Here is a 22,558-nt window from a genome sequence, read left to right on the forward strand (position 1 = left end):
TCAGCTCCGAGGCTGCTGGGATGGAGCAGGAGCACCAACGACCTTCATCCGCTTTTCCAGCAGCGCTTTGACCTGCGCCAGCGCCTGCGATGGGTCCAGCAGATGTGTCCTCCAGCCTCCAGCAAAGCCAGGAGCTCTCGGGAACAGGCGGCCACCAGTTCTACCGATGGTTTGGCTGGGGACACGAGGGGAGGAGAAGTTTTTGAAAAGTAACACAAAAGGACACGGTGGGGGTTAGCATGGCGGTGCGGTGGGCTCGTGGCTGCGGCGGGGAAGCCGCCGGGGGCCGAAAGGGAGAGGCCGGGAGGGTCGGGAGGGCCGGGAGGGTCGGGGGGCGCCGCGGAGCTCCGGCCGCTGCCCCCGCCGCCACCACCACGGCTCCGCGGCCCGGGGGCGGGGCCTGGCGCAGGCGGCCAATGGCGGCGGGGCAACCGCCGGGCTCATTTGCATTCGGGCGCGACGCAGCCAATGGGCGCGCGAGGCGCCGGCCGCGCTGCGTTCCAGCCGCCCCGCCCGGGCGGCCGCGGCTCATTCGGAGAATGGCTGCGGCCGCGGCGTGCGGCTCCCCGCCTCCCCGCCCGCCCCGCGAGCAGCCGCCGCGCAAGCGGGGCGACTCCCGGCGGCGGCAGGCCGCCCTCTTCTTCCTCAACAACATCTCCCTGGACGGGCGGCCGCCCTGCCCGCCCGCCGAGAAGCCGCCGCTGCCCGCCGGCCCGGGCGACGGGGAGGAGGCGGCGGCAGAGCCGGCCGGAGGCCCCCCGCGGCTGCTGCCCCCGCCGCCCGTATGCCAACCGCCCGCCCTGCTCCTGCCCGGCGTGCCCGCGCTCGCCGCCGCCGGAGCCAAGGGGGATGCGGACCCCGCCCGCGGGGGCATCTTCCTGCCGCAGCTGCTGCTGGGCGGCCCGCTGTGCCCGCCGCCCCCGGCGCCGCCCGCCCTGCCGGGGATGCTGGCGGCCCCCAAGCCGGGCGCCCCGGGGCTGCTGAGCCCCACGCCGAGCGCGCCGGGCGGCGGCTTCGCGCTGGAGGCGCAGCGGCAGAGGTGAGTGAGGGGACGGGGCTCGCCGGGCCGGCCCACACCGCCGCCCCCGCCGCGCTGACCCCGCGGGGCGTGCGAAGCGCCGGGACCCCCCGCGGGCCTGGGAAGAGCCGGACGTTCCCAGGGCCCCGGGCCGGCCGGCGGCTCCGGGCGGGGGGAGCGGGGCATGGGAAACGGGCGCCCCCGGGGAGAGCGGCCGTGGGAGGCGGCGCCGGCCCCGCGGCAGCCCCGGGAGGAGCACCTGCCCCGGCGGCCCGGCCGGAGGTGCGCGGGGACCTGGCCGGGGAGCGCTGCCTCGGCAACGCCGCTCGGGCCCGGGGACAAGAAGGATGCCCCGGCCGGCGCGGCGGCGGATGAGCGGGATCTGCGGAGGGGATTTCTCTCTGAGGCTCTGTTGGCAGGTTTGCGGTACCCTGAAGCCTGCCTTCTGCTTTTCCCCAGCCCAGTTTCTGCATTTCTCTGTTTCCAGATGAAGCTGGCGGGGTCATTGTTAGGCAGAACGCTTCCTCTACTGCCGGTGTCGTGCCTTCTCCTGCTCTTGTGCTGCTTGTCTCTGCAACTGTATTAATGAATGCTTGTGCACAGGGAACTTGTCAGCCTCGCTGGAGGATGCTCTGGCCTTCAGAGCAGGATTACCATTGCATTTCCAAGGGACTTCTGTCAGGCTGAAAGTGTTGCTTTTCTAATCGACTGGAAGGCAGGCTCTTGCTCAGATCTTGGGGATTTGAGCTCTGAAAGAACTCTTTTCAGGCCGTTTCTTGCATAAACAGCTCTGTAAAATGAGCTGTCCCTCTGAGTTGCAGATAGGCAGCAGTATCAAAGGCTTTAAGTCTCTGTGGTCTACAGTGGCTTCAAGAGCTTTGTCAATGAGCTGAAATAGGGATGTTGTCAGTGCTTTAAAGCTGGGGAGTTTGCTAATGCAGTTGATGGGTATTCCCTTTCAGTGTGCATCACACCGTGGAGATGTCCTGTGTATCCCCAGCTTGGGGGTTCAGGTGAATTTGAAGAGAAGCAGTTTTGACTGTTTGTCAGTAATGTGGGGGTGTCCTCGTGTGTTCTCCTTTCTGAGGTGTTTTCCTCTTGAAATGTTATTTACCACTCATTGCTTTTCTTGTCATGGAACAGATCTTTCCCTCCTTGTTTGTGAAGAAATTGAAGCTGTGGCTGCCGGCTGGGTGCCCTGTATTGTGCAGTTGTGTGCCGCTAGTTGAGCAAGAAAGCCTGGAGTGAGGGTGTTGCTGTGGAACAGTTCCTACCTAGCACTCCTGGTCCACAAAAGCCAGCACAGGAGGTGCTGTGTCATTTAATTTCATTGCTTTAATATTGTAGGCAAAGCTCTTGAGGGCAAGTTTTGCATCGAGTGTTTCAAAGCACAGTTCCCTTTGTGGGTGTGGCTTTCGTTGTGCCTGTGTGTGCAGACTTCTGGAGAGATGATCCTTCCCCTTCCCATGCCAAGTCAATAGGACACTAAGAAAATATTCTTAGGATCTTCTCGTTTGATGTCCTTCCTACCTCTTTCTTTGGCATCAGGCTTGAGCTGTTCCACTACGGTAATTCTAATCAATCTGGCTGGAAAGAATGATGAATCAGAAATAAAAGGTAGAGAGCAATACAAGAAGGCAGTCAAGGGAATCAAAAGGCTTCTGTCTGAGTAATGACAAAATAAACCATGATTTTTTTTGCTTGGAAGATTTGGCTGGAAGAGTATACTGTATTGATCAGTTTGCATACTACTTTTGAGGGTGATTAGAGTGAGAGTTCATCCAGTTTTCAGCTTGAAAGAAAAAGGGCATCCACTGAAACCATCAGACAGGAGAGTCACATCTTTACATGGATACACACATCTCCTGCACAAGGACAGTTTTGTGCTGCCTGTGGAGATGTGTTAGAACCAATGTACCTCATCCCAGTCACACTGGGCACAAGAGTGGGTGAAATGGACCGTCCCTCTCTAATGACAATTTCACTGTCAACTTATAGGGTGAGTGACTTAGGGCCAGTTTCATGCTTTGGTCTGTGACAGAATCTCCATCCCCACTGAGCAGAGGCATCTCTTCCTGTTGTAAGGACACGAGGAGTGATTCAGGGAAGCGCAGGAGCAATGTCCTTCAGGACACTGCTGCTTTTACTCTGTCCCCTTCTGTGTTGGGTAAGCTGTTTGCAAACTAAGATTCCAAAGTCAGCAATTACAAAATGGATCTCCTTTTGTTAGGACTTGGGAATCTGAGAGTTGTTTTGCCTTACAGCAATGTTGCAATTCTAGATCATTAATTGCCTGTATCATGTAGAGGTACAGGCATGTGAAGCTGGAGGGAAGAGGGAAGTGGGATCTGCACTGCCATCCTGGACTTCTCATCCTTGGTATCCACTCAGGCAGCTGTTCTCTTCAGAATCCTTTTTGAGTCACTGTCAAGATCTGCTTTGAATTTTCCTCAGATGCAGGGGGATCACTGGCTGCAGGGTCTCCAGACTCACTCTGCCTGTGTTCAGTGACCAGCCTTGTGCCATGGCTGGGAATTTCATCGTGCTGGGGCTTGCCCTGATCTACGGAGATCTCTGTCTACTATCAGCATCTCTATCTACTGACAGTATCATTGGGCAGAATTTTATTACAAAACTTGACCTTGTTTGACTTGATTGAGAGGTTGCAAGAAGCTGCTGAGCCCAGCCAGCCTGGCTCAGGGCAGGGTGTGACAGTGCTCTGCCCAGGCTGGGGGTTGGTTATTGGTACTGCAGGAGCTGCAGTCCAGCCCAGGGAAGGAGGGACCTGCTCACCTGATGTAACCTGGGGTTCCTCCAGAGCTCTCAGGTCCTTTAGGATGGAAACTTAGCAGAGGAGGCACCATTCAAACCTGGATGCTCAGTTTCATCATGCTTCTGGCTGAGCATTATAAACTGAATGACTTTAACCTTCCACTTTCATTTTCCTAAGAAATCTTCTGTTTACAGGAACTTAAATTACAATGCTGTGTTGTACCAGCTTGACTGATCTGCTTGCCATCCCTCTTCCCTTCTCCCTTTCCATCTTGCTCTGTTCTTTTGTTCTTTCAAAGAGCAAGCCTCACAGAAAGCAGTGCAGGGAGGCAGCAAACAGGGAACAAATCGACATTCACAGATTTTTAATGAATTTCTGCAGCTGGGTCTGAAACTGCCAGAGCTTTCTGGGGAAACATAGATAGCAGAGAGCCCTGGAAATAGCCAGGTTATGAAAGCATGAAAAATGGAAACAACAGCCCTGAATGTCAATGCTTGTTGTGGTTCTGACGTTCTGAGCATAATGTAAAAAACAGCTGGTTTTGCCATAATTTGCTGCATTTTGCTGGGCCTAAGAATAAACACAGAGACTAAATTATTTGTGACTGATACTTTAATGTCCTTGGAGTTCAGTGGTCAGGGAGCTGAACTGAGTGTTCCTGATAGCTCAGTCATTTCTGATTTATCAGCAAATTCAGGTCATTTTGAAAGTGGGAGTTTAAACAGCAGTTGATAACAGCAACATTCTGGACCTACTCTGCTTTTGAGTGTTAATTGGATGCCAGATTGCTGACATAGGTGTGATCAGATTAGTTCCGTGGGTGGAACAGCAGAAATGTTTCATCAGGATTTTATACTTACTGTGGTTAATATGTTGTTTTGTTCTTCTGTCAGCTTAGCTGCTGTTGCCACTTCAAGGAATATAAATATTTTTATAAAAACCCCTCTGCTAATAAACAGATATTGTCGAGATGGATGAAATAAAACGTCTCAGTTTAAATTTTGAACCAAATTTGGAATAAGCTGGGCACATGGTGCTTTTCAGGAAGCAGCGAGCTCTGTCAAAGATGGCAAGCTCTGACCTTTCAGAGGTGAACAGTAGACTGGGATGTGCTGCTCGAGGCTGAAAATGTGCATATTCTAAGCCTGAACTTCATTTAAAAGTCAGCTGGAATCTTAAGGCAGCAGTCTTCTCCCCAGGTTGCTTCAGCAGATTTCTCACCTATTTTTGACTGCAGGTGAATTACATGTGTGCAATATTAAGTGTTTTATAGCTGCCTGTAGACATTCCCAGCCAGGTATATTAAGCAGAAGAAGTAAGTTGTATGCCTAGCAGGAAACTTGGAGATCAGAACATCCAAGTCCTTATATCCTGTGAATGGGTCTGGGTCAGGCAATCCAAGACACTTCCAACACCAAGGTTATTTGACCTCTTCAATTTAGACAGTCCAGAAGCTTTAAAGTGTCTTTGCTCTCCAGGCAGGAGTAGTCTGTGCACAATTAACTGCACTTGCAGCTGATTTGACCTGTGGATGGATTCTGCAGCTTTTCAGAGTGACACAGGAGGCCTGGCAGTGGGTTTTGGGATGCTGCAGGTTTTGGGATTCCAGCTCAAAGCTCTTTCCTGCAGGAGGTGATGAGGGTGGTCAGAATGATGTTGTCTTGCTTCAAGTCAAGGACTCATCAGCCAAGAATGAAAATGCTACTAAATTAAATATAAAACCGAGAATAACTTAATTTTGGGAATCCCATTCAGACCTCCAGTGAGCAAATTCTGTAGGAGTGTTACAGTATAGTATATTAAAAGTCATTATTTAGTTATATATCATATATTAGATATGTAGTATATTAAATACTGTGTTCTGTTGCTTTCCATCTGCCAACCAGTTAAAGCTGTGAGGCTGTCAGGCTGAGAGAGCTTGAAGATATTTTTGAAATTTCTTTTGAAGGGTGTTCTGAAGGTGTCTGGCTCTGTAGTTGGAGTTTTGAAAATGCACACTGAAATTTAGGCTCTTTAATGAGCACAGGGTATTGTTGATAAAGCAGGTGACTGCAGATGGAGGGTGCTCAACTAAAGCCACTCAGTCAACCCAGTTCTTCAGACAGAGCTCCAAACTCCTGACCTTTGGTTTACAGCTGTTGTGTATTTAACCTACTGTAATTGCAATTCACCTGGAATTACTGTAACCTACTGTAACAGGAATTCACCTATTCCCTGAAAGGGTGTTAAAGGAAGACCTTTCAGCTGGCCCTCTCTTTCACAAGACATACCAAGCCCTTAAAACTCAGAGCTTGCTGCCAGCCGACCCCACTGCTGAGGCTGTGATCCTGGACTCTTCTCAGGGGATGCTCCTCTTGTGCCACTCCTGCTCAGGTGGTGGTACCCAAGAGCAGGCCTGCCTCAGAGCTGGGCAGCTGGTTCATTTTGGAGTCCCCAGTTCAGCATGGGCTGAACTGCTGCTGGTCAGGGCTGTTGCTCAACAGCAAGGACAGATTTGCACTTGCTCTGTTGTGGCTGCTGCAATTTAAGAATAAAATTTTGCCTTAGTATAGCTGCGTTGAAGGGGATGACTAATAAAATATGAAAATCCAGATGCCCATAAAAATACCGTGGGACCTCTCTAAACTTGCTTTGATTTGATTTCCTTCAGTCACCAGTTTTCCTTTTCTCCTTCCCAGTTAGGAGCTTCTCTGTTTCTCTATTTTTTTTTTTTAATTCTTCCTTTTTTTTTATTTTTTCAGCTTGGGAGTTTATTGTGCTGAAGGCTTTTATTTAGCAAGGCACATGATAAAATGACAGCATCATCTCTCAGTGATGTGCATGAATATTTCTAGCATAATGGCCACAGTGTCATCAAGGACACACTTTGCATTTCACGTGCCTGTTTTGGTCAGCAGTTCAGTGCTGAGTAAGCAGAGCACAAAGCACAGGGGGCAGCCAGGTTGGTGAGCTATGGACACCTCCAGAAACTGGGAGAAATTTGGAGAAATGTTGGAGGTGTTCTGGCCAGCACATCTAGTCTGCTTTGTGCGAAGTAGGAGGGATTTTTAGGAGAGGGCTGTGGGCACAGCAAACTTTACATCTGGTTTGGTGGTTCTGTTGCAACAGCTGGGCTTTCACAATACTTACTGGAAGGCATTATTTTCTCCTTGCATTGTCTAAACACTCTGAGCACCAAAACAATGTGATTTATGAAACTCAATGAATATAAAGCTCATTCTCTATTAGGTCTTAATCATATGTGGTTGTGAATCAGCAATGAAGTAGCAGCTGCTGTGAAGATTATCTAATTTCTTTCCTTGTTAGTATTTAAAACTCTCCAGGCTTAGTGAGCTTCCCACTTACTCAGCCTCCACCTTCATTCAAATTATACTTCATTTCTGTTCATTCTCATCTGTTCCACAGGCTGTGTGACACATTCTTCCCTTGCATGTGGCTTTACTGGTGGAGGAGTGCAGGATTTTCTCCTGGCTGTTTGGGACCAGCAGGAAAGCCCCTGGTGCCCTTTCAATTTTGCAAGCAAACCTTGAGTAGGAACACAAAGCTGAAGGAATTAGGCCTCCTCCTTCATCCTGGGCTCTCACAGAGGGACCTGCTCTGTAGCCTAAAAGTATTTTTCATGCTCATGTGGCTGATTTCAGTTTACCCTTTAAAATGAAGATTACTGGATGAGTAAGTGAAACTAGCCCTGCTGTGACACTTGTATTTATTCTCTGGCAGGCTGGTACTTAAATGTCAGAAAGAGCAATCCAAATGCACGTTTGTGGTGCCATGAAACAGTGAGAGCTGACTTTGTGAAGAAGGAGCACTGAGCTGTACACTTATTCTTGGTGATGCAAAGTGTCTTTCTTCTCTGCCTCTCAAGGAGCTGAAACCATCCACCCATGAAAATGGCCTGCTCGGTGCTGGGCACTTCACAACACAGATCCTTTGTGAAGTCATTTGTTTTACCAGAGACGTGGTTTTGATGTGATTCAGTGTAAATGCAGTCTCAGGCTTCTTTTGGCTTTAATTACTGAGAACTTGTTGCTACCAGTGAGCTGTACTCAATCTGCTTTTGAGCAGGAAACTCATTAGTGTGAGCGCCGAGGGTGGTGAGGCACAGGGCACTGATAGCAGAACAGGGATGCTCCCACTCACACACTCTGGGATGCAAGCCTGACATCTCTGAATGTCTCCTGGGCTGCAGAAGAAATGGCAGCTGCTAAAAAGTAAGCTAAAATACAAGGAGTAGCTTTCTTAATCCCCCAGTGCCTGTATTTTACCTAGTGAAGCCCAAGCACAGTTCCTATCTGTTTGTTGTCCTGCCTTAAGGAATGAAAACAATACAGCTTAATCTTTAAAATATGTCTTGGATAAACAAAGCTGACAGGTATGTCTTTCTGTTGTAAATAGGATTTGGGATCTGGATTTCTTGTGCAAATTACCTTTGACAGTTGTTTTTAAGCTAGTGCTTCCAAAAACCAGTAAATTATTTTTTGTCCTTGTTATATTAATAACTCAGCCTCTTGACAAATGTGATCATACTGAGGTCTGTAAAGGACATTAGAAAGGGCCATCATATTAAAATAAAACTCAAGTGAGAAATAGGAAACCAAATTCTATTAAGCCCTAATTTTACACAGTAATTAAAAATCCTTGACCTCCCCCATTGCACTCGTGTATTGGCAGTACGGATGGCTGAAGAGCAGCAGAGGGTATCAGCCCTGCTCTAATTTTAGCCCAGTGCCTGGGGTGTGTGCCTGTGTGTGCATGCAGCATCTGCAGGGCCATGGATGCAATTCCAATAGAAACAATTCCACACTGCTGGGCCCCTTGGAGGAGGGGGAGCTCTGGCAGCATCTTTGAACACTCCTGTTGTAGGGCTTGGGGATCCTGGAGAACAAGAGATCACAGCATAAGGTGAACTCAGGAAACATCTGAATGTTGGCTGAACTCTGGCTGTGTGGTGGGCTGAGTGCAGCCCTGTGCCCGAGTTGGATGGGGGTAATCAGGATGGAGGAGAACCACTGTGAGATTTTAGAAGCTTTCAGTTTCATCCTTCAGGAGGCCCAGGGTCAGCTCACCTCCTGTGACAGAAATGCAGGAGCCAGAAGGGCAGAACGGAGAGGAGCTTCCAAGTGGCCAAATGGCAGCTGCACACAGGCGTGAGAAAGACCCTGGCCACTGTCTGGCCCAGCTTTAAGGGGTTAAAATGAGATCTGTGAGGGCTGTTTTTTGCAGAATCTGTGCCCAGGGGAGTGCCTTAGAGGGCTTTAGTGGCCCGGGAACAGGAGTGGATGAGGCTGGTCTGTGCCTGAAGCCACAGCTGACAGCACAGGGCCAGCATTTCCTGCATTCAGTACCTGCCAAAGAACTTGCACACTTCACTGCAGCAACATCCCAAAGCTTTTCCCTTTTGTCCTCCTGGGCGTCTGCAGGTAGCCCAGTGTGGGTGGCAGGATGTCTTGGCGAGGCAGGAGAAAGGTCAGTGTTCTCTAATCTGGAGCTGTGACTTAACAAGCTTTCTCCTTTCCATTCATAAGACAGGACATGTAGGGATTACCATTGCTATACATAGATGGCTCTTAGCTGTCTCCTGTGCTGCTGGGAACACTAAGAGCTGTGTCACCCTCGGGGCTGGGGATCCCACTGCTGCTTATCCAGTGTCCGGCCTCTGCAGAGTTTCAGTGGGACCCTGGCACCACCAGAAGAGGACAACTCTGAAGCTGAAAGCACTCAAACATTGGATTTCCTCAGTGGGAGATCCATCAGAAAGAATAAATAATGTGGGCTGGCTACTGCTTCCCAGGGCAGGAGTCAAAATGTAGCCCTGAAGATAATTTTTTTGGTTTTTTTTCTGAACATAGGCGTTTTCTGTGGGCTTTTTTAAGTGCATGTTCAGCTCATCAGGGATTTGGCAGCGGTGTTGGATTGTGTGAGCCCGTGTGTGCACATGGAGATAACGAGCCAAGGCGTAATCCAAAATTCCTCTGCTTGATAGCCCCTTATCTCTGGACATGTGCTCTGTGTGTTTTTGCTCCTGATGGGTCCCCTCAGGTTCTGGGTCTGTAAACACAGTTGCTGTTTTTAATGGTCTGGGAGTATCCTGCTTTGGCTTTATTGGCTGCTGAAATAAAAGGCTGGGAAGCACCCAAAAATGAGCTCCTGGTCAGGGACATGCAAGCACCCAAACCCTCTATATCTTGTCACAGCAATGGCTGGTGGTGGCACACAGGCACATTTGGACTTTCTTTTGGAATTACAGCCTGCTCCATGGAACCCATGAGCATTTTAATATTGGGTATTTCAGTTTCAAATTGCCAGGTCACACATGGGTAAGGCTGCATGACATAACTCAGCATATTTAGAGATGTTGGTATTCTTAGCATTAGGTTGCTTTCAGCAACAAACACACAGTGTAAACCACTTAAAATCCTTTGAATTCCGTGGACCATAGCAAGAAGTGTTATCCTGGGTGAAGCTGCTTAGCACAGCATAGGTGACTTGACTTTTTTTGTCATAAAAGTTAGCAGTCCCTGGAGTGACCCAGGGCAGCCTGTTGTGCAATGTGAGTTGGCTGCATGAGAAGAGCACTCAAACTAAAGCAAATATATGTGTGTGTGCATATATATAAGTGCGGACTACTCAAAATTAGTGTCAAATTTTGGTGCATTCCCCAAGTGCTGCACTAGTGACTCTCTCGGATCATGTTGAGGGTGCTGTGTTGCTGTGAAGTGCTGAGTTGGGCCTACACAGTGTCTCAGGTACCCTGGATTAGTGAGAATTCTTTACATACACCCCGTTTTGGGATTTGAGGGAGAGTGTCTGGCTCGGCGTCAGGGGTTCCTCCAAGGTGACAGCTTCGCCGAGGGCAGAAATTATTTACAAGCGTAGCTAAAAATGAAGTTTCCTGTTGGCAGAGTGGGGATGAGTCACTGTGGTTCTGAGTCAAGGGGTGGGATCTTCCCTTCACTGCAGCAGGGTTTTACTTCCAGCTCTGCTCTGGGTTCAGGTGTTTGCCACTCTTGTCCCTGTTCTGAGTAAACAAGAGGGTGTTGAGAAGGTGTAACACCCTGGCTGAGTCTGCACCGTGGAGTTAGGAGTGAGGATGTAGCCATGGCTCTCCCAATCCATCCTGTTACTCACACCAAGCATTTTTTTACAGAACTGTGTGCTTTTTTTGTACCAGTGCCTACTGGCATTAGCTGTGTTTTCCCTCTGCTTGCCATACACGATGTCCTTCTGTCTCCATCCAGCCAGGTCTCCCCGGGAGGGGAGGAAAACTGTGGCTGTTACAAACTGCATTAGAGCCAGGAAGTTTGCAGTTACTTCCTCATTTCATGAGGGGTTTTTTATTGAATTTTAGATGCCACATTAGACTGGAGAGCCATGTAAATGTGAAAGTGTGAAACATTCCTGTGCCATTCTTGCTGAAAAGCGCCAAACCAGTAATAATTTTTAAAACTGAAGTGCTTGTGGAGGGTGTTGAAGCTGTGCCAGGAATGTTCTCCGGTTGCACCTTAATGGCTGTGGATTTGTAGGAGGCAGTCTCTAGCAGTACTGAAGGTGTTAGTCCTGTGGGAGTCCTTGCCACCCTTGTGTTTGCAGAAAGGGACACTAATTTTTCATCCTCCTACCTGTTTGAGTTCTGAGCTTTGCTTCTTTTTAAAGAGTGCCTAAACAATGCAGCTGCAAGTCTGCTCTGCTGCAGCCTGAGGTCTGGTTTTTTTTTTTTTTTTTTTTTTTTTTGCCAGAAGCTGGTATTGGCAAACCAGAGTCCTGCAACTTTTGTCTCGTGTGCTGCTTCTACATTGACTTCCATGGCAGCACTGCCCATTAGCTGAGTTCCTGTCTCACTTGGGAAGAAAACCTTGGACTTGAACACACACGGCTTGTGCTGAAAGTGTAGCATAATGCATGCTCAAACAAAGGCAGAAATAGGCACTTTGATAGTTGTAGTGTCAGCTTTTTGCTGGTGGAGTGCATTGTTCCTATGGAAATTGCAGTCAAAGTTGGACAATTCATTTGTAAATCTCTACCAACAAAGAAAGACCTGACTTGGACAATAGTAAAGCACCTTTCTTTGGCAAAGTCTATTTTTTTTTTTTTGCTTGAACATAATATCCTATCACTGCTACACTAATTCATGTGAGCCCTACTATTATTCTTGCATCTTCCATTCTGGGATTTCACATGGATGCCAAGTACTTTTGCTTCCTCTAATAACCCTCTCTATTGTTTCTCAGAGATCTTGTCAGTTTTATTGAGCTGCAGTCCCAGACTCTCAGTCTGCTGACTCCTGGAGCTGGAGACAGCTGTTCTGAATGGAGAATGCACACAGATGTTTGGTCATCATACAGCTCTACCTGTATCTGAACTTAAATTGATATATAATGATTTATTCCCCTGCCTTGATGGGGGGGAATCTTTTTGTGACATTCTTGTCAGATTTTAAATTAGTATTTGGAAGCTTTTTAGGTGTTTAGCTTATAGGTAGGCATTCTGTGTGGCAGATAATGAATGGTCTTGTTGGTGAAGTTGGTAGAAATATGTATTTCAGGGGTCTTAGAGGGGGAGACAAGTTCTTGGCCTTTAAAGGAATTTTAAACTCTTAGTTAAGCACTCTTGCAACAAAGCAAAAATGCAGAAAACCTGCCATGCATCCTAAGAGCTCATAGATCTGTTGCAGTTCATAAACTCAGAGGCCATGAACTAATGCTGTTCACTCTTCGTGGTGTTGTACATTTTGCAGAAGGCGTTTTATCTCCCAGCGCTGCTCTCTAGACTTTTTAGAAGACATAGTGGAATATGCCAGTGTACGAAGGTACTTTTTTTCAAAAGCAGCATTAACCTCAGCTCGTTGCATGCAGTCCTCTCTTCCCTCCACCCTCCTCCACGCCAGTCTCTGAGGTCCTGCATGCTAGTGCTGCCATCTGATCATACAACTGGCAGGAATTTTTCTCAGAACACTTAACAGATTTGGCTTTTTTCTTTGTTTTTCTTTTTGTCATTGCAGAACCAAGCATATATCTGGGTCTCCAAGACACAAAAGTTTGAAGAAGATGCACTTCATCAAGAATATGAGGCAGTATGACACCAAGAACAGCAGGTAACACGTGGAGATCAAGGTTTCCCCTGTACTTGTGTGCAGTAGGAGGCAGGCTCCAGTTCCCTACAGTAAGACATTTAATATCAGTGAGAATTAGAGGGTGCCCCTGGGGCCTTGTTAGCTTTATCCAGACTTCTGTCAAAGGTTGTAGGTGCTCATATCTGATACATTTGCAGTAATACACTGATGATTCTGCCATCCTACTCTGAGGAGGTTAAATCATTCTCTCTTTTCTTCTCTCACTTTTCTTATTTCTCTCAGTTGCCTTATCTCTGGCACACAGAGAGGTCAGAGCTGAGAATGGAGAAGAAATGGAGAAGCCATTAAGGAGAATGGCTCCGTTTAGCCAAATTCTTGGCTTATGGTTGCTGGGCAGAAGAGGAAGGGAGGCTGCATTTATGTTTATTATTAATAGAAGTGTGAGGTTTCATCTAAATGTAGAATATTATCTACATCTTTTCACAAGGTTTATATAAAAATCACATAAATAGGGATATATATTTAAGGACTGGGATCTCCTTTGAGGAGCTCCCAAGGTGATGGCAGGTCCTAAACACTGAGGTTTGATAGAGAGCCCCAAGGACCTGCAGGGTCAGTGTTAAACCTCTGCTCTTCTGCTGCTTTCTGAAACTCTTAAATCCATGGCAGTACCTATGACTTGCAGAGCAAGATAAGAAGAGCCTTGTGTTACTATCCCATAAAAAGCTGCTTTGTAACTTCTGTATCTTAATTCATATCCTGATCTTTCCCCATCTGCTTGCAGGATAGTGTTAATCTGTGCTAAACGAACACTGTGTGTGGCGTTTTCCATCCTACCTTACGGGGAGGGGTTGCGGATCAGGTGAGTCTCTTCCACTGCTCTGTGAAATCTCTGCTCTGTTGTTTCAGGAGGTCTCCTGAAATGAGTGTGCCTGGTGTAGGTCTCCTGTTCTGAAGCAAGTGAGCCTGTTTAACCTGCCGTTCATGTGTAAGGACAAGAGCTTGCTCTCAGAGCAGTAAAACCAGACACTGCTACAGAGTCAAAGTGTTCATTCAAACTCCACGAGAAAAATACCGGAAAAAGCAGACTTTTCTTCCAGTGTTTATTCACATTTTGGAGCACTCCAGTCCTGTGAAATCTCTGAAATCAGCTTTGAACAGATAATGTGATTGGCTGCTGTGTAGGTTTTCTATACTCCTAAAGTGGTCAGAAATCAACTGCCTTTAGAGCCACAAACAGTGGTGTCAGCAAAAAAGCACAGGGAGTTTCAGGGAAGGGTGCTGTTGCCTTCAGTGGAAATTCTCACGGTTTTATAGTGAATTTACACCTAAATAAGTTAAAGATGCCCTTCTGTTTCTCAGCTTTAAGCTGTGAATATCACTATTTGCAACCTAACAAAAGCAGAAGCAGTTTGGACTGATTCACACTGCTTTTAGTGTTTGGACTACATTTTTGTTTACAACTGTCAGTATGATTGTTTATAAGAAACAAAACCCTCAAACTGGATTTCCTTGGGTCTTTCTTCAGTCCCTTGTGAAGTTTAAGTCCATTCTGTGAAGGTCTGTTATCTACAAATATACCATACAAAACACTAATTCTGTTCTGGCAAAACAATTGTGTTGTCACTTCTGTCCTGCCCGTAACTTATGGACAAAGGAAACGGATGCTTAGTGGTGGGAATTGTATTGTATGCAAATACATGCCATAAAAATAGTTGATGGGAAAATATTCTCCCACATAATAGAAAGGCAGCAAGGTCACTGGAGCTATTTCAGAGCAGTTCTGAGCACTGTGCTGTTCTGCTTGCAAGCTGTCAAGGCAGTTCTTCACTTGAAAACTGGATTTTGTATTGGAATATTGGTGATAAAACCACCTGGTGCCATCACTGATAGAGAGATCTGCAGCTTCATTCTGAACTTGAGCTTGTGTGCACAGGGGTTGCAAAACTGCACTTGAAAGGCAGGTTTCTAATCCTGGGAAACAAGTAATGTAAATCAACTTTGCTGTTACTAGTTTGAGCATTAGAGGGCTGGGAATGGTGTGGTCTTGTGCAGAAAGATCTTATTAAAAACAGTTTACCTTCAATAGGTAGATTGGTAGATTTGTGTTAAACTGAAATGAAATCTGATTATTTGGTTAATGAACATCTCACATTTTGAAAAGAGTAATGCTCTCTTGGGGGTGATATTGAGGGGTTGGCTTATTTCCACACAGGAGAACTCTGACTTGTTGGTGTTGTTTGGTGTTTACCGTGGGAAGCTGGACTTACATTTTGTGATAGTGCTCTTTTTTACCTGCATTTAGTGATCTGAAAATGGAAGGACAGAAACAGCGACATCCCTCTGGGGGAGTGTCAGTATCTACTGAGATGGTGCTTGGGCTGGAAGGAGTAGAGCTGGGTGCTGATGGCAAGGTAAGGACATTTACTTTTTCACCCTGGGCCATTGCATGCTGAGACAAGTCAATTTATGCAGTGCTTTGCTGTCCATTCTGCTAGAGCTGTGGCTTTTCAGAGCAGTGGAAGATTTAGACCCATAGTTTGAAATTGTGGCTTCTGATAATGCTTCTTCTGAAGAGGCTGCTGAAGCTTGTGATCACTTCTGCCTGTTTCTAGAGAATTGAGTTGACTTTGCTATCTGAGGCAACATGTGAGTGACATTTTGATAGAAATATGGATGAAATTCATACTGCTTTAGTTAAATTTATAATGCCAGAATTTTACATGTGATTCTCGCCTTTTCTTTGCCATCCCACCAAATCTTCCACAACTCTTCATTTTAAAGTTGTGGAAATAAGGCATAACTCATCCAGCTTTTCCCTTCCTCCTGTCTCACAGTTCCAAGCTCCCCACTCCCAAATCCAGACTCTAGAGGACTCTGATTTGGAAAATCCTTGATATCTGGAGATAAGCATTTCAGTAAATTTCCCCCTATAACCACTAGAACTTTTTCTTCTTTCAGGTTGTGTCCTATGCAAAATTCTTGTACCCGACCAACGCTCTGGTTGTTCGCAAAGCCGACGCCTACGGTGCTGCTCCCCCCTGTCGAGCCACTGCTCCCCGGAGTCTTCCTGGAACAAGATACAAACCTGTGACAGCAAAAACGATACCAGCAGGGACAGACATTGGTAAGGACAGAGCCAGCTCTGTCATCGCTGGTGCACACAGCAGAAAAGGCAGAGGTTTTTCTGAGACAACTGCAAGTGGTCAGTGTGTTGTTGGGATGGAGGTGCTCGTTAGTGCAGTGCAAATGATGAGCCTTAGGACTGAGGCTTCCACAAACTCCTTACATCCTCCATATATCTGGCCTAGTTCTGTTTATGCCATTCAAGAGGCACAAAACCTTTCCTTGGGAATGTAAAGTTTTATATTACTCACCAAGAAACATCTGGTGTACGTGGATCCAGGTGGTTCTCCTTACCTTCTAGCACAGTAACAATGCATAAGCCAGAGTTTGTGGCAAGAATCCCTTCTCTTGTGTAAAAGAGCAAACCTCACAACGACTCTGCTGTCTGTTAGACTACAGGCAAAAGAATTCAGTCTTGGGCAGTTGTTTTCTGGGTATATTTGTAAATGCAAACGCAGTTTGCACTAAATCTAAGATGGTGTGTCAGGCATGGTGTGTGTGTGGTGGAGAAAGAGTTTGTGGGGTTTATTTAATTGTTCTAATTTGTGACTGATGCATTTATGAAATGCAAGCATGTGCCTTTAGCTGCAATTTGCCTGTACTGTGAGATCTGCCAACACTTAATGTTTTCTGTTTGAAAACTTTCTTAAGGAGGAAACAGGGAATTTAAAGCTCTTTTTTCTGGTGACCCAATGTGCTTTCCTCATTCCCTCAGGAAGTGAAGCTGGAGAAGCTGCAGAGTATGATCCAAATCTTCTGGATGATCCTCAGTGGCCCTGTGGAAAACATAAACGTGTTCTCATCTTTGCCTCTTACATGGTGAGTGACTGGCATACCTGAAAGAGGAGAGGCTCCCTGACAGATCCTCCAATAAAGAGTTTTTTTGAGGAAGAAAAAGTTATTTTTCTGATAATTGATTAGGAAAAATACAAACAATTGAGTTTGTACAGTGAGCTTGTCAAAGGCCAACCTGACACCTGTCCTCATGTTGTCATTTATTTCTTGTAAACATTTGCTTACTATTTTTAAAAGACTTTGTCTCTAGGTGGGATTCAACTTTGGGACATTTCAGAAATGTTAAATTATGAATAATAAAACTCAACTTTGCCTTTGCATTAGTGTTTTTGGAAGAGTTGTTTGGCTGTCAGTCCTGTTCAGAAGACAAATGATAAATTTTGCTTCTTGCATTTCAGACTACAGTCATAGAGTATGTGAAACCCTCAGACCTTAAAAAGGATATGAATGAAACCTTTAGAGAGAAGTTTCCTCATATCAAGTTGACACTGAGCAAAATTAGGAGGTAAGAAATAAGGCTTGAATAACAAGAACATCATCCATACTGTCTGAGGCTGCACTTGTATGCAGCAAATACTAAATCTATTAATAGCTTATATGATTAAACACTAATCTCCTGTTGTCAGTTGAGCTGGCTGTAGGATGACAGCCCTGTACTGGAATCTTGAGGATGCTCAGAAAGGGTAACAGTTGGTTTTCAAAGTTCCACCTCAAGGGTTTTGTTTCACCAACTGTGGTGTACTAACACTGGGAGCCAATTAACAGTGGAGTAGCATTAGCTTTGAAACAAACACTTGTAACCTGATTGCTTGGCTGCAGTGCAATCCCACTCCAACTGGATTGGCTTTCTGGGCCCTCTGGCTATTTTTGCCTTTCAATTACCAGACTCACTGCTGACCACAGACAAGATTGTAGGATAGTGTTAGATCTGGGAAAACTTGGTAAAGAAAAGCTTTTTGTGGAGGCCACACAGAATTTCTCATCCTTGAGGAAATCTATCTGGTTGCTCCTCAGCAAGATGCACCGTTGTACCTTCAGAGAGGTGTAATCTTGCTGGTGTTACAGGGAGATTAATGCAATCAGAGCCTGTTGAAATAAGCACCTTAAACACCATGCTGCTGAGTCACTGGGGCTAGGTGCAGCTCAGATCCAGGGGAGGGTTTGCTGGGGCAGTCTGTTCTGCCTGAGTCCTGCACGCTCCTCTTTGCAGCAGTTCAGAGCAGTGTGTTCCTGCAGAGATCATGCAGCTACAGTGTGGATGTTCCTGAGAGGAACTATCCACCTCCAAGCCTGCTGAATGCTGAGCTGAAGGGCTGGCTATGAGGGAAATGTGGAAAGCAGGCTGCCTTCCCCTCACACCTGGCTCTTACACAAGGTGTCTTCTAGACAGGTCTCTGTGCAGCAGCTGCTGGCATCTGCAGGGCTCTGCTGTGGTTTTCTGTAGGTCAGAGTGGTTCACTCTTATCATGTGAATCACAAACCAGTTTGGGAGCCCAGAAGAAATCCTACAGCAATAGCTGTGTGTCAGTGAGGCAGCTAAGTTCTGGTGTTTCTGGGCAGATGAGGAATTGTTCTACCACAGTGGATGTTGTCAGCCAGGTGAAATCAGTTTGTGCATCAGCACCAGGTTGCTGCCAGCTGGGCTTTTCCACACTAGGATAAAACTTGTCATGGTTTTCCAAATAGGAGTCTTGCCCATATGCTCCTCTGATTTGCTGTGCTGCAGTATTTCTACAGCATTTAATAAAACCTGTCATGTCTGGGGCGGGGTGTCTTTTCTCCTATTCCCAGTTTAAAGAGAGAGATGAGAAACCTGAGTGAGGAGTGCAGTCTGGAGCCAGTGACTGTTTCCATGGCTTACGTTTACTTTGAGAAGCTCGTCCTCCAAGGCAAACTCAACAAACAGAACCGCAAACTGTGCGCTGGTGCTTGTGTTCTGCTCGCAGCCAAGATCAGCAGTGACCTCAGGAAACATGAAGTGAAACACCTAATAGATGTAAGTGCTATGAGCCTTGTTCCAGCTGCTGTCAGAACCTCCTCCCTAGCTCATAGGTAAAGATTAAATGCAGGGTTTTCAGAGGCACGTGCTTGCATGGAAGACCAGCTCTTTCAGCCAGTTTCATGTCTCGTTAGGGCTCTTGCTTTGTTTTTTAATTTATTAGAACTATCTGCCTGGTACAGGCTAGTGTCTTATTGATCCTCCAGTAAAGTTATTTTTGCACTTGCATATGTTTGCCAGAGAAGCAGTAACTGTTGTGTGGGTGTCACAGCTGAGCTGATAAGCTGGTCTTGTTTCTGAAAATACAGCTCAGGCCCTGCATCACTGACTTAATCTAACAATGCCTTGAAATCACCTGGATTAACTGATTCTTTCTCACCTCCTTTGTTTTGTTTTGTTACCACTGTGATAGAAACTAGAAGAGAGATTCAGATTCAACAGAAGGGATCTCATCGGTTTCGAATTCACCGTGCTCGTAGCTTTGGAACTGGCTCTGTATCTGCCTGAAAACCAAGTTTTACCTCATTACAGACGGCTCACACAACAGTCTTAACCAAAGCTCCGTCCCAGCCGGCATCCAGCCGTGCTGGGTCCCACCCTGGGGTGCTGCTGGTGGAGGTGCCACTGGCTCCAGCTCGCTGGGAAGGCTGCAGGGGGTTGGAACTGTCGAGGTCTGTGGACACAGATGCCAAATCTGAGGGATGGTACGAGAAGAGTTACTGAACTTTTGTTTTCTTTTGGACATTTAAAGCACAAATATTCACCAGTCAGCTGTCATGGCTGCTTATTATTCATTATTTATCTTCCTGGTTTTACTAAAACTGTTCTTCTCTATGAAGAATACTATGGTATTGATTCTTTTTCTTTTGTTTTGTTTTAAGCCTTTAATGTATTCCTTGAAACTGAAGGAACATCACTTCCATTCCAGTGCACCATAAAGTTCAGATGTTTCTAAGAACCTTCTCACATTTTTACATTAATGAAATGCATACTTTATTTTTTTAAAGATGTGCCTAAAACTGGCTGGTCTGGTACCAGTGCTTTTTAAGTTAGTTCTGTTATTTAGTGGGGAATCCTGAATTTGTATAGCCATTTATTCTTTACCTGCATTGGCCTTGCATACAAGGAAAACAATTCCAGTATATCTGCACTAATAATATACAGGGCATCTATTCTATAATCTATAAGTAGCGAGATTGAAATTACTCCATTTCAATTTATTTACTATAAATAACTTAAAAATACACATTTCACTTTAGAAGGAAAAGTGGTTTGAAAACCTGTCATGAAGTACCACATGTTGAGTGAGGTAGCTGGGAAGTGATTGCCATCCTAATTCACTCTTGAGTGGAAGCTGAGCACTTGACTAAGAGCAATTTTCTGTCAAATGTATAATTTAGGGGTTTTATTTGTTTCTGTGTTCTGTAGCCTGAAATAAGCACCTTTTTAAAGATTGACTGTATTATAGATGGTCTTATCTGAGCAAATATGAAGCCAGTAGAATTACTGCTGCCAACCGAGGCCAATGAAACAAAGCATGCTCAGTATTTAAAATGCTACTTTTTTTACTCTGTTCTTCCAAGCGTTGCATCACTGTGATGGTCCTCATAAAACTGGCATTTCTTGCACATCTGAGCAGCCACTACTGGCTGGTGCCCAGCAGCTCTCTAGTGCATACACAGAGCTCAAATAACATCTCTGTTGGCTTATTCCTTCCTTTGATTTACAGTATCCAGGTTGGGAATGAATTCTTGATTATACCTGGAACCTTCTGTGGTATTGGCTCTTGGGTTTATTTTCTGAAGCAATATTATGATACAAGTTACTGGGTCCCTTTGCAAGGAACAAAACTGATACTTGGTTATTCCAGCAGAGAAAGTTGTAATTTAAGTTTGACTCATAAACTGCCAGAGCTCGTGCTGAGGTCAGGGACTTGCTATACAATATGTAAGTAATGTAAATTCCTGTTCCTTGTATTAAATATTGGTTGTAGCCAAAACCAAAGCTGAATCTTTGCTCTTCAGCTGTGTTTTGTCTGAAGCTAATTTGGCTTCATTAGAATTGCAGCAAACTTTACTGGAGCCCCTTCCTCTCTGAGTGGGGTTCAAAGTGTACTTTTCATATATAATAATTACAGTGACTATCAAATCTTTTGTAACTGTGTTCAGCTGTATGTAGCTTCAAATTATTTGTGTAAAATCTAATATGCTTGTAATTTCTCTAACACAGAAGGACTTTCCAGTCTCCAGAAGTGAGATGTAGCTAATAGCTTAGACAATAAGCTTGCCATATATCTTCCAAGAGGTTTAAAAAAAATTGCCTACTAGTTAAACTCTCTACTGAATATATCTGCCCTTGCATGCAGAAATAGTGGTGTACTAAACATCTAGTGTGTAATGAGCCTCCAAATTAGCAGCTGAGGTGGTCCACCACTTCCCAAGGCATTGTGGAGGGGATAGAGGTACAACAGAGCAAAGAAATTTCTCACAGAACAGCTTGATTAGTATGAACAAAATCTGAATGTGTCTTTCTCTGGGAATGTCTTTATTTGGTGTATAAAGAGTTTTCTGTAACAAAATTAACTTTCTCGCCATCTAAGGGAACAAAACGCACTTTGGTTTGCAGCACTTTGCAGTCTGTATTCAGTGGAAGTTTGTCTAGTTCCAAGTGGCCATTTGGGCTGTAATTACACTCCCAGAACCTGTGGGTTTACGTCATAAAACCGGCAAGCTTTTGTTTTCTTCCAGGAGAACAAACTGGGGTAAAGAGCATTAAATTACAGAAAGCTGAACGCTGTCTAATAGTGATTCTAGCCCTTGGCTTGGGCACACACTCGAGCTGGGGAGCCAAGGGTGACGCAGGGCAGCGAGGGCTGTGCCAGCCGTGTCTGGCAGAGCTTGGCTTGGGGTGATGCTGCCTCGTGTGTGTGCAGAATTCCTGTGTGGGAATCGCTCTGTTTTCACCTAAAAGCTGCCACCATGTGGCAAAGGACTATCAGTACTTCGTCTGTTCACCATGTGGCAAAGGATTATCAGTACTTTGTGAACAAACTCAGCGCAGGACCCAGAGCCTGACCCAGACCTGCCGGTTCACGTTTGCACAGCCAAACTCCTCTTGCTCTGAAGAGAAACAGGTTTACACTGGGGCGGGGTGGGGGTCTGGTGCTTTGTGAAGGTGCTGCTGGGTTTGCTCAGCATGGAGAACTCTCTTGAGAAGAGCTTGTACATTTTTCCTGTAAACAAAAACTCTTCTAATTTTGTCATATTCCATTATTTAAAAGTCTTGAGTTGTAGCCTGTTTTGGGGTTTTTTGTTTGTTTTCTGTGAAATTAAGATGCTGTGAAATAAAACTTGTTTTGGTACATCGTTTGTAACCAAATGTTTTATTTTGGAATAACAAAATGGGGGTTGGTGGAAGGGCCCTCTGGAGATTGTCCCATCCGACCCTGCTGCTGAGGCAGGTCACCTGGAGCAGGTGACACAGGAATGTGTCCGGGTGGGTTTGAAATGTCTCCAGAGATGGAGACTCCTGCTGTCCCTGGGCAGCTATTCCAGTCATCTTCCACCCTTCATGGAAAATTAACTCTCCAGCTTCAGGCAGGATTTTATGGCTATTTCTCCTTGTCCGCTTGCTGAGCATCACTAAAAAGAGTCTGGCAACATTTTTCTCCCACTCCTTGGAGATACTGGTATGGAGATGGAGGAGATGCCCTCAGGCCCTGCTCCTCCAGAGCTGGGAGGTGCCCCAGACCCCTCATCCTGCTGGGACTGCACCGGC

The 22,558-nt window shown here is 46.1% G+C and overlaps 1 protein-coding gene across 2 annotated transcripts; it reads left to right on the plus strand.

Moving 5' to 3' along the window:
* The first annotated feature begins 388 nt into the window (after positions 1–388).
* CABLES2 (Cdk5 and Abl enzyme substrate 2) lies at positions 389–22,142 on the plus strand. 2 transcript variants are annotated; one of them, XM_072916985.1, is made up of 10 exons: positions 389–1,039; positions 12,526–12,597; positions 12,790–12,882; positions 13,646–13,723; positions 15,167–15,275; positions 15,823–15,988; positions 16,703–16,806; positions 17,181–17,287; positions 18,574–18,778; positions 19,194–22,142. In XM_072916985.1, the coding sequence occupies exons 1-10, from the start codon at positions 417–419 to the stop codon at positions 19,332–19,334; spliced, it is 1,698 nt and encodes a 565-aa protein (XP_072773086.1). In that variant the 5' UTR covers positions 389–416; the 3' UTR covers positions 19,335–22,142. The 2 variants fall into 2 exon arrangements, with proteins under 2 accessions (XP_072773086.1, XP_030144391.4); XM_030288531.4 differs by lacking the exon at positions 12,526–12,597.
* Positions 22,143–22,558: the final 416 nt, after the last annotated feature.

This window comes from Taeniopygia guttata, chromosome 20 (assembly GCF_048771995.1).
Source record: "Taeniopygia guttata chromosome 20, bTaeGut7.mat, whole genome shotgun sequence".
Lineage (NCBI taxonomy): Eukaryota > Metazoa > Chordata > Aves > Passeriformes > Estrildidae > Taeniopygia > Taeniopygia guttata.